General features: G+C 37.4%; 2 protein-coding genes across 5 annotated transcripts in view; both read left to right on the forward strand.

Moving 5' to 3' along the window:
* Positions 1–5,829: 5,829 nt before the first annotated feature.
* On the forward strand, positions 5,830–7,693 carry LOC137083558 (E3 ubiquitin-protein ligase NHLRC1-like). The gene has a single exon (XM_067449518.1). The coding sequence runs from the start codon at positions 6,386–6,388 to the stop codon at positions 7,592–7,594; it is 1,209 nt and encodes a 402-aa protein (XP_067305619.1). The 5' UTR covers positions 5,830–6,385; the 3' UTR covers positions 7,595–7,693.
* A 2,053-nt stretch (positions 7,694–9,746) lies between these two features.
* Positions 9,747–17,553, forward strand: part of kif13a (kinesin family member 13A) — an 87,219-nt gene continuing 79,412 nt past the window's right edge. For all 4 annotated transcript variants that reach the window (XM_067447884.1, XM_067447886.1, XM_067447885.1 and 1 more), the window contains exons 1-2: positions 9,747–10,137; positions 10,349–10,439. In XM_067447884.1, the coding sequence (XP_067303985.1) occupies positions 10,083–10,137; positions 10,349–10,439 (146 nt within the window). In that variant the 5' untranslated portion in view covers positions 9,747–10,082. The remainder of the gene's footprint in view (positions 10,138–10,348; positions 10,440–17,553) is intronic.

A 17,553-nucleotide genomic window follows, 5' to 3' on the forward strand; every position in this document is an offset into this window, starting at 1 on the left:
TAATGTTCTCACCCGAGAGGCGTTTTTGGTTTTGCATGTCTGTGTGAAATCACCTATATCAGTTTCTATAAAAGCTTGTTTCTGCCATTGAATAAAAAAAAAGATTAATTAGGGCTTTTTATCTCGAAATGGCAAGAAAAAAGTGCTGCAAAATTTTCATCTTTCAATTCTAACAATTTTTTTTCTTAGAATTGTCAGAATTGAGATAATTGTGAGATAAAAAATTCGCAATTCTGACTTTTTACTCGCAGTTGCAAGCTCATATAAAACAGTTAATACTCTTTTTTTCTCAATTGCGACTAAAATCTATCAATTGTACTTTTTTATATACTTCACAATTCTGAGAAAAAGTCAGAATTACAGCTCTTTTTATTGCAATTCTTGAGAGTTGATCTCTCAATTCTAACTTTTTTTTCACTTGCGAGTTTATTACAATTTTAAGTTTATATCACACAATTCTGAGAGAAAAAGTCAGGATTTCAAGAAAGAAACTCAAAATGGCAAGAAAAAAAGTCAGGATTGTGATATAAACTGAATTGAGAGATGAACAATTCTCAATTCTGACTGTTTTTATATCTCAAAATTTAAAAAAAAAATTCAGTTGGAGTCTATATAAGTTTTAACTCGCAGTTGTAGTTTTTTTTTTTTTTTTACCTCACGTTTCTGAAAAAAAAGTCTAAATTGTGAGATGGAAAAACTCCTTTTAGTGCAATTCCGGTTAAAAGTAAAAAGTCAGAATTGCAAAAAATTTCTTCTCACAATTCTAACTTTTTTTCTCACAATCGCAAGTTTACCTCTCAATTCATACTTTTTTCCCCTCAATTGCGAGTTTTATAGCACATTTGTACCTTAATCAAAAATTCAGAGAAAAGTCAGAATTTCGCTTTTTCTTCTCACTATCAATTCTGACTTTTCTCAGAATTGTAAGAAACGTTAGAATATTGAGATAAAAAGTCAGAATTAAAAAAAATTGTTTTGTTTAAAATGATCCTGATCACCACACACCCTTAAACCAGTATTCTAGCCTTTTTAGACTGACGTTTAACACCAATATCGTGTGCCTGCATGCATGTTTTAACAACTATCACACGTTAACTTTATTGCTTTTTGTGTGTGTGTGTGTGTGTGTTGTGTACATTAGTGTTTTTTTTCCTGAAATGATAACTAGAGAGCAGTGTGGCCGATGAATGTGGTGTCATTTAATGCCATTTCAAATGCAGTTATTGTAATATACACAGATATACACAATATTTTGCACCTATTTTTTTTCACTCTTTACTCGATTCAGAATAATTAAAAACAGAAATTTTACTTAATGTGTACTGTTAATCGCACGGTTATCAACTATGCCGATATTCTCTAAAATGTTGTTGGGACTTGTCGACCTGGTTGATACACATATATTCTTCCGTTACTGGTGTTCATAATCCAACACCATTTCCTGTGTATTCATCGTTATCCGATAGCATAGATCGTTTTCTTCATTTCCGTATTAATGTCCTTCATGACAATCGGTGGACAGTCGGAGCATCACGATGCAACATATCCGTTTGCCAAAACACTTGTTTTGTGAGTCTGTTTGGTCACTGTGAAACATTTAAATGCCTTTTTGTCATGTTTCTGATTTGTACATTTCACATAAATTGTAAATGAATCAGTGTTTGTCTTTTCAGAGATATTAAACGACTAGTTTTTGGTGAAGAATGGCACAAAGTGACTGAACTTCGCAGCTTTCAATATATGACGTTTGTTTGTTTGCTCAGAGTTTACATGCAACTACTTGGGATGTAACTGAATTTTAAGATTAAATTTCATCTGTATCTTGTGACTGTATTTTCGTGTATTATGTTAATAATTTAGTTTTTGAGCATTTCTGCTTTTGTTTCAGTGTGTCCTAACCCAGGGGTTTTCAAACTTTATGATGCCAATGGACCCCCAAATAAGATGAACTTTTTTAAAAGCCCCATAAAAAACCATGCAGGATGAACATTTTAAATGAAAAATGACTTTCACATTAAATGTATGTAAGCAGCTTATGCACCATATTAAGAATACTGCCTTACAGCCCCAGTGAGCGAGATAAAGGAGACCATAGTGAGAGAAACTCACTAGAAAGATACAAAGCAAACATACAATTCTGACAATATGGCAAACAAGGAGAGAAACGTTTAGAAATTAAACAGCTTGATTGTTCGGTAGACTTTATCCACTTTTTGCTTTGTCTTTTAATTCTCTGAAATTTTCTGGGGACCCCTTTGAACCTTCTGGAGGACCCCTGGGGGTCCCCGGACCCCAGTGTGAAAACCCCTGTCCTAACCAATACAATAAGTAATTTGTTCACTCAGCACATCCCAGTCAGATATTACATTTATATGACAAACAATAACACACAATTATGTCAAAATGTCAGTTTTGTTGAGTATCCACATAAGAGCAGTCTTAAATGAGTTAAATCGTCTTAAATGAACATAAAGAGTTAGGTCCAAGTCACGTTCAGCAGCAGCAGATCTTAGTCACAGCAGCGACTAATGATAATGATCCTTCATTAATGTTCAAAGGCAACAGAGAAAATTGTTTAATAAGGATAAATCTATTTAATTTACAGGTAAATATGATTATTATAATGGGTTTATGTGAGGATTGTTTTAAGTTCACTTAAGTTAAAAGTTTTTTTAAAGCCCAATAAATGTTTAAATTGATAACTTTCAATTAAACTGTAATGTTGAATGTGTATCAATAATGTAAAACAACAACTACAAAAAAACACTATTGAGACATCAGTAGCATTATTAATATACAGTCTTGTTCAAAATAATAGCAATGTGACAAAATAATATACAATGTGACTAACCAGAATAATCAAGGTTTTTAGTATATTTTTTATTGCTACGTGGCAAACAAGTTACCAGTAGGTTCAGTAGATTCTCAGAAAACAAACAAGACCCAGCATGACATCTGTGTGGCATGGAGTCAACCAACTTGTGGCACCTCTCAGCTGTTATTCCACTCCATGATTCTTTAACAACATTCCACAATTCATTCACATTTCTTGGTTTTGCTTCAGAAACAGCATTTTTGATATCACCCCACAAGTTCTCAATTGGATTAAGGTCTGGAGATTGGGCTGGCCACTCCATAACATTAATTTTGTTGGTTTGGAACCAAGACTTTGCCCGTTTACTAGTGTGTTTTGGGTCATTGTCTTGTTGAAACAACCGTTTCAAGGGCATGTCCTCTTCAGCATAGGGCAACATGATCTCTTCAAGTATTTTAACATATGCAAACTGATCCATGATCCCTGGTATGCGATAAATAGGCCCAACACCATAGTAGGAGAAACATGCCCATATCATGATGCTTGCACCTCCATGCTTCACTGTCTTCACTGTGTACTGTGGCTTGAATTCAGAGTTTGGGGCTCGTCTCACAAACTGCCTGTGGCCCTTGGACCCAAAAAGAACAATTTTACTCTCATCAGTCCACAAAATGTTCCTCCATTTCTCTTTAGGCCAGTTGATGTGTTCTTTGGCAAATTGTAACCTCTTCTGCACATGCCTTTTTTTTAACAGAGGGACTTTGCGGGGGATTCTTGAAAATAGATTAGCTTCACACAGACGTCTTCTAACTGTCACAGTACTTACAGGTAACTCCAGACTGTCTTTGATCATCCTGGAGGTGATCATTGGCTGAGCCTTTGCCATTCTGGTTATTCTTCTATCCATTTTGATGGTTGTCTTCCGTTTTCTTCCACGTCTCTCTGGTTTTGCTCTCCATTTTAAGGCATTGGAGATCATTTTAGCTGAACAGCCTATCATTTTTTGCACCTCTTTATAGGTTTTCCCCTCTAATCAACTTTTTAATCAAAGTACGCTGTTCTTCTGAACAATGTCTTGAACGACCCATTTTCCTCAGCTTTCAAATGCATGTTCAACAAGTGTTGGCTTCATCCTTAAATAGGGGCCACCTGATTCACACCTGTTTCTTCACAAAACTGATGACCTCAGTGATTGAATGCCACACTGCTATTTTTTTTGAACACACCCCTTTCAACTAATTCAACTAATTGCCCAATTGCACAGCCTTAAGAGCGTGCATATCATGAATGCTGGGTCTCATTTGTTTTCTGAGAATCTACTGAACCTACTGGTAACTTGTTTGCCACGTTGCAATAAAAAAATATACGAAAAACCTTGATTATTCTGGTTAGTCACATTGTACTGCTATTATTTTGAACAAGACTGTATAAGTGATACTGGCCTTCATTCATAAAAAGATGCCATTTAAGTTGTTTCTACATTCATTTGGAGTTTAAATGAAATTATTACAATTCTGAAAAAATTAAAAACTCCAATGTTTTTAATTGTTATTAATTACAGAAAAAAATTGTGATTTAGTTATTTTTTTAATGGATTGACAGCGTTATATACACTAATCAGGCATAACATTATGACCAATACTAATATTGTTTTGGTCCACACTTTGCTGCCAAAACAGCTCTGATCCGTCGAGGCATGGACTCATCTAGACCCCTGAAGGTGTGGTGTGGTATCTGGCACCAAAATATTAGCAGAAGATCCTTTAAGTCCTGTAAGTTGTGAGGAGGGGCCACCATGGATCGGACTTGTTTGTTCAGCACATCCCACAGATGCTCGATTGGAGATCTGGGGAATTTGGAGGCCAAGCAAACACCTCAAACTCACTGTTGTGCTCCTCAAACCATTCCTGAACCATTTTTGCTGTGTGGCAGTAAGACGCATTATCCTGCTGACAGAGCCACAGCCACCAGGGAATGCCGTTTCCATGAAAGGGGGAACATGGTCTGAAACAATGCTTAGGTAGGTGGTACGTGTCAAAGTAACATCCACATGGATGGCAGGACCCAAGGTTTCCCTGGAGAAAATTGCCCAAAGTATCACACTGCCTCTACCTGCTTGCCTTCTTCCCATAGTGCATCCTGGTGCCATGTGTTCCCCAGGTAAACGACGCCCATGCACCCGGCCATCCAGATAGTGTAAAAGAAAACATGATTCATCAGACCAGGGCACCTTCCATTGCTCCGTGGTCCAGTTCTGATCCTCAGGTGCCACTGTTGGCACTTTTGGCGATGGACAGGGGTCAGCATGGGCACCCTTACTGGTCTGTGGCTATGCAGCCTCATAGGCAACAAAGTGTGATACACTGTGTATTCTGACACCTTTCTATCACAACCAGCATTAACTTCTTAAACAATTTGAGCTACATTAGATTGGACCTCACGGGCCAGCCTTTACTCCCCACGTGCATCAAAGAGTCTTGGTCTAGATGCCAATGGACATGTTAATGATCTCCCATGTCGCCACAAGAGAGTTTTGGAGATGCTCTGACTGAGTCTAGCCATCACAATTTGGCCCTTGTCAAACTCGCTCAGATCCTTAAGCTTCCCATTTTTCCTGCTTTTAACACATCAACTTTGATGACAAAATGTTCACTTGCTGCCTAAAATATCCCGCACTCTAACATGTGCCGTGATGAAGAGATAATCAGTTATTCACTTCACCTGTCAGTGATCATAATGTTATGCCTGATCGGTGTATTGTTATGCATTATATATATATATATATATATATATATATATATATATATATATATATATATATATATATATATATATATATATATATATATATATATACTGTATATATATATATATATATACTGTATATGTATTGTGATTTTCAGAATTTTCAGCATCATTACTCCAGTCTTCAGTGTCACACAATCCTTTAGAAATCATTATAATTTGCTGATTCACAGAGAGTTTATCTACTCTGGGGGATAACTGATGCACGTCACAGTGTATCACCCTTTTTGGTGCAGGAATGATCCGGTTTTGACCTCAGCTGTGATCTGCATTGGTGGACGGTGAGCTCATTTAACCAACTCGACTAACTAATGGCTTCAGGTTTCAGACAGTGCACACAACGGACAAAAATAGACACGTGTTGTTGAGCTCTGTTTCAAACGGGCTGGACCTCACAAAACCTGCCAGGAACATCTAGGTCATATTTCACAAATGAAGCCTATTTTAGGACTATGCATTATGGTGCAATTTTTATGTCATTCAAGGACATTTAGCCCTTAAATTCTCACGTTTGCAATGAGTATTAGTAGTAATAACATTAATAAAGATGTGAATTGCTATTATATCGTACAATTGTAAGTACATGTCCTGGTAGTTTTCCTTCTCACCACACAGGGGCAGTACAGACCCTCATCTTATGTTTATACAGTCACGTGATCATGTTTAGCCATTTCAGGCTTCTGTCGTGAAACCCTTTCTCATCCTTCTACTCTTCCTGCCAGTCATTAGACCAGTGTTAATATAAACCACAGGATCATCAACAGCATGTCTGAGACATCCGTCCATCCAAATGTGAGAGCAGAAGACATCCTAGCTGAGATCCAAGCAAACCTCTTGGAGTGCAAAGTGTGTTTTGAGAAGTTCTCCATTCAGAAACAAGACCACACGCCTAGATATCTTCCCTGTGGCCACGTGCTGTGTCTCAAATGCATCTGTGCACTTTCCCACCCTGTAAGCCAGAGGCTGGAGTGTCCCTTCTGTAGGAAACTGTGTGATGTGGGCAGTACCTCTGAATGCCGTGTGCTCGCCAATCTCCAGGAGCTTCTGCTTATCCCAGAAGGTTGTCCCGGGTTGTATGATAGAGTCACAGAATGGACTAAAAGCTTGGGATCTGGGACGCTACGCCTCCGTTTGGCCTTTGGAGGATGGGGAACAATTGTCAACCCTTCTGGGATGGTTGTCTCTGAGACATCGGGACAGATTGTTTTGGCGCATGATGGTGAGAAAAGAGTTGCTGTTTTTGGTGCAAAAGGAACTTATTTGGATGGCTTTGGACGTTATGGACACGGCCTGTCTGATTTATGTTACCCACTTGATGTTGCTCTGACAAAATGTGGACATGTTTTGGTCACAGATGCTGGTGACCAATCAGTCAAAGTCTTCACTTTCAAAGGCCATCCGGTGACAGCCATCCGAGACTCTTTTTGCCTGCCATGGGGTGTTGATGTAGATGCCAATGGACATGTTTTTGTGACTGATGCTGAGATGGGAACTCTTAACCAAGTCATAATAGACTTTTCTTGTGGTGCAGTCGTAGTTAACAGAGTGGTTTTCAAAGAACTGACATGTCCACGTTCGGTAGCCTCTTGCAAAGCATCGGGAAACATTGCAGTTGTGGAACATTTTCAGGGCAGATTCAAGACATGTTTGAGAATATTCAATAGTGACTTTGTACCTTTGGCGCAGGTGGACAGTTTCGTTCTTTACTTGAAGAACTCTTTGAGTTTGTCTATATCTTCAGTGGTTTTTGATAGAAATGGAGGTGTGATTGTAGGGGATGCACGGAACGGGATGGTCTGGAGTTTGGGAAAGCCGCAGAAAACACCTACACTGACTCCACTATTGAGTGGACTGCTGCGTCCAGTGGCATTGGCTACCACAACACTCAATGTGCTTGTTCTCTTGGACGGTGGCGATCATGCAGTCAAGTGCTATGCTGCTGACACAGATGACTTGTACTGTGATAAAAAATGAGAGGTGTGATATACACAACTGTATCTGACAAATTAGAATCCATGCGTGTTGTTCAGGTGTGAATATTATGGCTAAAGCTCAAATCTAATAAATGGAAAGTTTCAAGCCACACAATCAAAGTTCATGTTTATTGGTCAAGCAAGTTGTACTTGCAGGGAATTTGAATTGTAAGCACACAAAATATACACACATAAGGATACAAGAGTGCAAAATGCAATGCTGTGTATTGATTGATGCACTTAATTCAAGGTTGCTCTAATGGGATTGTCCTTGATTTCCTCTTATAAATCAGTTTAGATTAAAAAAAAGTCTATGCTAAAACAAATGCATAATCATCTTGGAAATTACATAATTTGGTCAATCACACCTGATATTTCTTGCTGAAGAACTAGAGTTGGCATTAATTATTAAATGCATTAATGACTAAATTGTTTACTGATGTCGTTGTAATTTTCACTCATAACGCACAAATGATTTATTTTCATAATTACCCTGAAATCTAAAATAGGGGAAAAGGTTGGGAACCACTTGGCAGTCATTGGCACAAAGTCTTTTTCAAAGTTGCTTAAAATGCAACATTTAATCATTTTAAGTGAGTATATGCTCTGTGCACACTGGGTGTTATGTAAAGTTGCATGCATTAAATTATTTAGTAAATTCTCATTTTTTAATCCACAGAGATTAAAACAACCCTTGGGGAATCCTATAATCTACTCTGCTCCATTTCCCTCGATTCTACCAGACTGGGGTTGTCGCCGTTATAAAGCACTTCTTACCGAAACTCACATTTCACTGAAAATGACCCGCACTTTCAGTAGAGAAAATCAGATTAATGTGCTTTAGTGTCATGGCACAAACTGTGCATTAGTATCACTAAGTGTTTGAGTTTTAGCTGCATACAATGAGAAGTGCAAATATAAAAAACTAACAGTAGTTCTAATATTCAAAAATGTGTCACTGTTAATGTAATTACATTTAAGTACGGGGTAATATTAATTAACTGCATGTACTTCTAGGGTTAGGGTAGGATTAGGCCGTGTTTTAGGGTTAGTTGTGTGTAATTAAGCATAATTTACTATAGTAAAGTTAGTATAGATAAAGTAAGATAAAGTTTATTGGCAGAGACTGAATTGCTAGATATTTTATACGGATCATAGTACAGTGTGAAAAGTAATAGTGTCTGACCCTTAACAATTACTTTCATTCTTGTAATTGGTCGTTTAGTCTTATTTAATAATATTTTAAAATAGAATGCAGATATTTCTGAATGAACAGTATTGAATGGGTGAATACAAATCAAGAAATACAAATAAAAGGAGTAGCCTAAATTACAGAAGAAACATGAGTAATAATCATAACTGGTTACACTTTATTTTTTTAAGATGTAATTGTTACAGTGTAATATTATAGGACTGAGTAATATTAATTAACGACATGCAGTTACTATAGGGTTAGGGTAGGATTCGTTTGTTGCCTATAATTTACAATAGTAAAAATATTTAAAGTGTAACAAGGGCGCCAAGTTTAAATGTTGTTACATATGTTGCATGCACTATAGTAATAACAGTAAATTATTCATAGTTACATGCAACTAACACTCAACCAAACCCTAATCTTACCCTAACCCTATTGTAATTACCCGTATTAATTTAGTTCATTATTATTACTCAATACTTATGTAGGCTAATTACACTGTAACAGTATGTGTCAACATTAAAATAAAGTGTGTAACCATAAACTATGCATAATTTACTGTTGTTACTATGGTAAGTAGCTACATATGCAACAAGGACACTGTAAAATAAAGTGTCACCACATAAATTGTTACACACTTTATATTTAATGTTACCGACCCGTTACAAATTATATAGCCTACTTACCATAGCTATATAATATGCGTAATTTCAACCAACCAAACCCAAATCCTACCCTAACCCTATAGTAGTAAGTACATGTAGTTAATTAATATTACTCAGTGCTTAAACGCTTAATTTTACAATTGCAGTGTAACCGAAGTGTTACCAAGTTTATTGATAGGGCTCTTTCTCCTCCTCTTCTATAATTTTTGTCGCCTTGTAGGAACTACATCAGGTCGTCGTGGTTTGTTCAAACTCAGTCCATTCCGTTTCTTTCATGCATATTCATGCACACTGCACACATTTGTGTGTGTTTTTGGGGTCAGTCAGCGGAAGATGGCGGTCTGGATGCTGCTGGCTGGCTGAGAGGAGCTGCTCTGCCCGCGGCGGAGGATCCTTTATAACCACACACATTTACCCCGAATACAACACAACCACACAGCCTCATCTGGATTAATCTCGACTGCTTTTTCTGCTCGGGTATGCACTGTTGGAGTATTTCACCAGGATACAAGCACCTCAGACGTTACTGTGGGAGACTTTGCGGGGAGTTGCATGTTATTATTCGGCTAGCTGTGCGGAGCAGCTAGCGGCTTTCTCCTCCACTTTAAAGCCTTTAAAATTGTGCAAAAATGTCGGATACGAAGGTAAAAGTGGCGGTTCGAGTTCGACCAATGAACCGGAGAGGTAAGGGACATTTTAAAGTAGAACTGAGCGTTAATATTTAAAGATTAAATCGGTTTTCAGATGGAATAAGTAGCTACAGTTGAGGTGAAGTTGTTATGAAATCTATATTTTAATACGTTTTAGACATTTTACAAATGTTTTTGTAGTATTTTCCACGAGAAGTGCACGTATAAGAACTTTGAGGCAAGTTTTAACAACTTTTGGCTTGCAGAGATTGAGCTCAGCACAAAATGTGTGGTTGAGATGGAGGAAAACCAGACTATTCTGCACCCACCGCCCTCCAATACAAAAGGAGAAAACAGGTACAGTCAAATCACGGTTATGCACTTTTATCCATGTTGACATGTTTGAGCCATGTTCCTCCTCATTATAGGTGAAAGCTGTCAGTTTGAGCCCCCCACACAATTTGCCTGCATGTGTTTTTGGTGAGATTTTATCAGGGTAACAGGGTCTCTTTTCTGCCAAGAAGAGTTTTATGTCCCTGTAGTGTTTAAATGACTGCACACAGAGAGGATGTTTTAATTTGGTTTGAGCTTACTGCATTTGTGTTCATGCAAGAGTAGCAGGAGTGCAGGGCCTGTTCTGGGCGTGCTCGCGGTGGCCTGGGCTGGGGAAACTTTTGCGCTGCTGTGAAATTCCTGGACAGGCCTCATGTTCAGCAGCACTGAAGTTTGAGATGCCGATGCCGTACAGTAGATGTCTTCACATTAAGCCATTGCATGTTTGTGCTCGAGCAGTATGACATTTTCAGTGCCTGCTGCCATCACTGATAACTACAGAACAGGGTTGCCTGAATAATAATGAACAATATGATAATGTAAGAGATTTTAGAGTAATATACAGTACCATTCAAAAGTTTGGAAAATTACTATTTTTTATGGTTTTGAAAAAAGTCTCTTATGGTGAGCATAAGATACTTTTTTCAAAACGGCTGAAAAAATTTGAGGCTGCAAGGCTGCATTTATTTAATCAACAATACAGAAAAAACTGTTAAATTGTGAACTATTATTATAAATTAAAATAATAGTACATTTATGGTAAATAATTTAAATATACTTTACTTTACACTTTATGATGCAAAGCTGAATTTCCAGCATCAGTACAGTACTCTCCAGTGTCACATGTTCCTTCAGAAATCATTCTAATAACTGTATTTTAAATGTTGGAAACGGTTGTGCTGTTTAATATATATATATATATATTAAACAGCACAACTGTTTCCAACATTGAAAATACATGTATTAGAATGATTAAAAAACTGTAATATTACAGTAAAAAAAATATGTATGTATATATATATATATATATATATATATATATATATATATATATATATATATATATATATATATATATATATATATGTGTGTGTATATGTATATATATATATATATATATATATATATATATATATATATATATATATATATATATAAAAAAAAAATTTTTTTTTATCTGTGCTACTTTTATCACGATTGTTTGATAAATAAAACGTTCTTAAAAAAAGAGCTGCTCTTCTTTAAAATAGAAATATTTTGTAACTATATACACTTCCATTCAAACGTTTGGGGTCAGTAAATGTTTTCTTTTTTTGGTTGTTGTTGAGAGAAATTAATATTCTATTCAGCTAGGATGTCTTAAATTGATAAAATATAATATGAAAGAGTTATATTGTTAGAAAATATTTATATTTGAAATAAATATTATTCTTTTTAATTTTTTATTCATCAATAAATCCTGAAAAAGCTCACAGGCTCACCTGATCTAATATTGATAATACATCAGCACATAAGAATTATTTTTGAAAGATCAAGTGACACTCAAGACTGGCGTAATGGTGCTGAAAATGCAGCTCTGATTACAAGAAAAAAATTATATTTTAAAGTGTATTAAAATAGAAAATCATTATTTTAAATTGTGAAAAAAATATTTCATAATTTTAGAGGTTTTTTATATATATGTTTGATCAAATAAATGCAGGTTTGGTGAGCATAGGAGACTTCTTTCAAAAACATAAAAAAGCAATGTTTCCTTTTAATCAGTACATATAGTATACCTTTTTTTTTCAAAAACTCGGCCACTGGTAAAGTTTCAGCTTATAGAAGGGAGAGCAGCACTTCTGTAAACTTGTAAATCAGTCAGCCAGCAATTATCGGCTGATGCAATTTTGGCCTATTTGTTATGTTCTGTCACTAATTAAAATGATATCAGGGACATGTGTTGTTTCTCATATGATTAGAAATGGCAGAACGAGGCAGGTGCTGAAGAGTGTGTGTCTGTTTTCCCACAGCAGTCTCATAGATTTAGGTTTGGCTTTATATCCTTAGAAAAACTAAAAAGAATCCAAACAGTATAAAAGTATTTTATAAGTAAGTCTGCAAACGTATATAACCAGTCATTCTGGCCTTGGGCATGTCCCATTTTCTCTTTCTCTTTTGTGATTAAGAACATACTTTAAAGTAATTTCAATCATTTGCTTTGTTCTGTGTCTTGCGAGAATATGATCTTTAGGTTTGTGAACTGCATTGAGATGATTAGTGAAATATGTTAGAACTGTTTCACTTATGTGGTAGTTTCCTATTAACATCTACAGACTTGTGACATACTAAAGCCATGATAAATGATGGTTGTTACTGTATCAGGCCAACATTGAATATGACCAGAATGGAAACACTTATACATTATTAAATTCTGCTAGATTGATTCCCTGCCCCTAGATTTGTTTATGAAATATTTCAGCTGATTTGACGCATTGGACTATAGCAATATGAATGCAGTACTCTCAGCTTAGGAAAACATACGTTACTGTTTCTGAGTCAAGCTGCATAGAAAAATATGAAAAAATTGCAGATTTCTTCTGTGCCTGGTTATTGCATCTAACAGTAAGTGATTGGCGGTTGTATTATTTCAAGGGCAACCCATCTGAGGATCACAAGTTTTTGGATCTCATGATCTCCTGAAATGGGTTCAGTCAAGTCTGTTCACATTGCCTCAAGGTTAGAGAATCTGCAAGAACAATAACAGATGGTTTAATGTAGCCAGATCTGTGTGAACCGCTGCGCTGCAGTCTGCCGTGCATCACGGTGCACGTTCAGGCGGGTGTGCAGCTTCTGCTAGGCTAGAGAAAGAACAGGTAAGCATCATCTCGTCTTACACTCAGGATGTGAAATGGAAAACAGTCAGGACCTTCCAAGCTGGAAATAATAGCCAGAGGAAATGCTGAGGATCATTATGTTCAATTTCATGCAGTTTGAAAAAAACAAGTGATGTTATTCTGAGTTGTTACAAAATATCAACACACAACAAAAATTTTTTTATTCCAGTCTTAAGTTAGTCAAAAATAAAATTCTGTCATCCATTAATTTTCCTCCCAACATTCTATGACTTACTTTCCTCTATGTAAATATTGCACTTTTCCATGCACTAAAAGTGTTAGTCCAGTTATTCTTAGCCTTGTTCGACAGCGATTGACTCAACTATGGGTAATTATTAAATTTTCCTGTTTGAGCTGGTCCAGTCCATTATTCAGCAGACAAGGTGAACTGCTGCTATTTACTCATATTTAGTGCTATCTGATATGTGGTTAGCTGGAACGGCACGATTCTAAGCGATTATGCAAATTCCTGGCATTAATATTTTTAGTTTTCCAAGTTGAATGTCAAAGTTCACATGTAACGACGCTGAGCTTCATGAGACGTGAGCAGAGCAAACCTAAATAATGAATTAATTAAATAATTCTTCTGTAAATTGTTACATATGTAAACTGTTGTATATGTTGCAACTATTTACATAATATAATATAAATGATTTACACAAACTTATTTTCCCTCTGAATTCAGTTTACATAGTTCTGTTTGCAATTCACTTATGTGTTATTTTTATTTATTTTATTTATCCTTTTTTTTTTACCAGGAAATAATCCCATTGAGATATACAGTGGGTAAGGAAAGTACTCAGACCTCCTTAAAGGAATCCCCTGGTGTTGAGACTTGTATGGCTTAATATAACATAAATGATGTCTCTTACTGAATTATGTAGTAGAGAACCCATGAAAGATCTACGTTATTTAAAAAATAGATTTTATATTTGGACCATGGGCGGCGCCATTTTGTTTGCGTTCTAGGTTGATGACGTAGATTGGTTGAACTCCTCAATCAGCTGGCGTTACCCGTAGCTATTTTTACCACAACGCAACTCGAAAATTGTTTCAGAGTTAAACAAAACCAATGAATTGCTTTGTAATTGTACTTAAAACACACTCAAACATACATGTGCACACAAACTCACCTACACAAACAGCTCGGCGGCCGGGCACACACACCTAGACTGCGTTGTCTCAATCGAGATGTTGGGCGGCTCAGTCTCCATGACAGGGGCTGAATCCGAAATCGACCCCCTATACCCTGAAATAGGGCATTATTTGAAGGGACGGCCATTTGTAGTGTTGTCCGACATCATAGTGGACATGTTCGAGTGCAGTCATTCAGTCTCACGTTGCACCACAGTGTACAGCCGATTTACAACAGCTGTCCGACTTCACGCACCCAAACATACATGTGGACACAAACTCTCTCGCTCACACAGACTCACACACACCCCAACAGATCGGCGCGAACACACACACACACACACACACACACACACACACACACACACACACACACACACACACACACCAACAGATCGGCGCGAACACACACGCACTGCGTGCGCGCATACATCACTATTCCCTGTGTTGATATCATAGATAGACTGTTGATATGCAGTAGATTAACTGTAATGCCTAATGTATCCAGCAGAGGGAACTATCTAGGTAGGATGATGGGATAAGTTAACGTGAGGAGGAAGAGAGGCAGGATGTTTTGGTGATGATGCATGGGATTGGTTTGTGCATTAAAGTTTGAGCACGCTAAGTGAATTAACCTCAATCTTTAAATTTTCACTTTTAAGACACAAATTACTTTCGCTACTTTTGTTCACTAATACAACTTGAAGGAGTGAATGAAGACGATCGAGTGCGTGGAGTCAGACAGCTGTTGTGTGTAAATCGGCTGTACACTCGTTATTGCGGCTCAACGTGAGACTGAATGACTGCACTCTAACATGTCCCTATGGTGTCGGACAACACTACAAATGGCCGTCCCTTCAAATAATGCCCTATTTCAAGGTATAGGGGGTCGATTTCGGATTCAGCCCCTGTCGTGGAGACTGAGCAGCCCAACATCTTGATTGAGACAGCGCAGTCTGTCAGGTGTGTGTGCCCGGCCGCCGATCTGTTTGTGACTTGTGTAGGTGAGTTTGTGTGCACATGTATGTTTGAGTGTGTTTTAAGTACAATTACAAAGCAATTCATTGGTTTTGTTTAACTCTGAAACAATTTTCGAGTTGCGTTGTGGTAAAAATAGCTACGGGTAACGCCAGCTGATTGAGGAGTGCAACCATTCTACGTCATCAACCTAGAACACAAACAAAATGGCGCCGCCCATGGTCCAAATATAAAATCCATTTTTTTAAAATAACGTAGATCTTTCATGGGTTTTCTACTACATAATTCAGTAAGAGACATTGTTTATGTTAAATTAAGCCATACAAGTCTCAACACCAGGGGATCCCTTTAAATTTTTCACTCTTTGATATATTGCTGCCATTTGCAAAAATCATTAAGTACATTTTTTTCTCATTAATGTACCCGTCACACGATCACCCGATATTGACAGAAAAACACAGAATTGTTGACATTTTTGCAGATTTATTAAAAAAGAAAAAACTGAAATATCTTATGGTCCTAAGTATTCAGACCCTTTGCTCAGTATTTAGTATAAGCCCACTTTTGATCTAATACAGCCATTGGTCTTTTTGGAAAGATGACACAAGTCTTTCACACCTGGATTTGGGAATCCTCTTCCATTCCTCCTTGCAGATCCTCTTCAGTTCTGTCAGGTTGGATGGTAAACGTTGGTGGACCGCCATTTTCTGGTCTCTCCAGAGATACTCAATTGGGTTTAAGTCAGGGCTCTGGCTGGGCCATTCAAGAACAGACACAGAGTTGTTGTGAAGCCACTCCTTCATTATTTTGGCTGTGTGCTTAGGGTCATTGTCTTGTTGGAAGGTGAACCTTCGGCCCAGTCTGAGGCCTTGAGCACTCTGGAGAAGGTTTTCGTCCAGGATATCCCTCTACTTGGCCACATTCTTGGCCACATCTTTCCCTTTGATTGCAACCAGTCGTCCTGTCCATGCAGCTGAAAAACACCCCACAGCATGATGCTGCCACCACCATGCTTCACTGTTGGGACTGTATTGGACAGGTGATGAGCAGTACCTTGTTTTCTCCACACATACCGCTTAGAATTAAGGCCAAAAAGTTCTATCTTGGTCTCATTAGACCAGATAATTTTATTTCTCACCATCTTGAAGTCTTCAGGTGTTTTTTAGCAAACTCCATGCAGGCTTTCATGTGTCTTGCACTGAGGAGAGGCTTCCGTCGAGCCACTTTGCCATAAAGCCCCGACTGGTGGGGGCCTACAGTGATGGTTGACTTTCTCTCATCTCCCGACTGCATCTCTGGAGCTTAACCACAGTGATATTTGGGTTCTTCTTTACCCCTCTCACCAAGGCTCTTCTTCCCCAAAAGCTTTTTTGCCCAGACAGCCAGCTCTAGGAAGGGTTCTGGTCATCCCAGACTTCTTCCATTTAAGGATTATGGAGGCCACTGTGCTCTTAGGAATCTTAAGTGCAGCAGAATTTTTTTGTAACCTGCTCTGACATGCACTGTGAGCTGTAAGGTCTTATATAGACAGGTGTGTGGCTTTCCTAATCAAGTCCAGTCAGTATAATCAAACACAGCTGGACTCAAATGAAGGTGTAGAACCATCTCAAGGATGATCAGAAGAAATAGACAGCACTTGAGTTAAATATATGAGTGTCACTGCAAAGGGTCTGAATACTTAGGACCATGTGATATTTCAGTTTTTCTTTTTTAATAAATCTGCAAAAATGTAAACAATTCTTCGTTTTTCTGTCAATATGGGGTGCTGTGTGTACATTAACCTGAAACATGAACATAATGATTTTAGCAAATGGCTGCAATATAACAAAGAGTGAAAAATTTAAGAGGGTCTGAATACTTATAGTGTGTATATATATTATATACTTCTAGCATCAAAATTCTCTGCATTTCATTTATATTTTCATTCTGTGACGAAAATAAGTTTCCATAGGTCTCTACTGTACTTATTGTAAATGTCTTGCATTTATTATTCCACTTAAGTGCAGTAACAAAGCTTTTTTGAAATGCAACGGGAACGTTATACATCCCAGACTGTGATTACGTCAGTCTAAAAAACCCCAGACTTTCCCCTGCGGCTATAGCAGCACCTGTTCAGGGTTGATGCATGTCAGATTTTGCGGTTTATATGT

The sequence above is a fragment of the Pseudorasbora parva genome, chromosome 7 (genome assembly GCF_024679245.1).
Source record: "Pseudorasbora parva isolate DD20220531a chromosome 7, ASM2467924v1, whole genome shotgun sequence".
NCBI lineage: Eukaryota > Metazoa > Chordata > Actinopteri > Cypriniformes > Gobionidae > Pseudorasbora > Pseudorasbora parva.

What these genes read in the sequence shown, in the direction of transcription:
- LOC137083558 (XM_067449518.1), top strand. Translation starts at nt 6,386, where the DNA reads ATGTCTGAGACATCCGTCCATCCAAATGTGAGAGCAGAAGACATCCTA.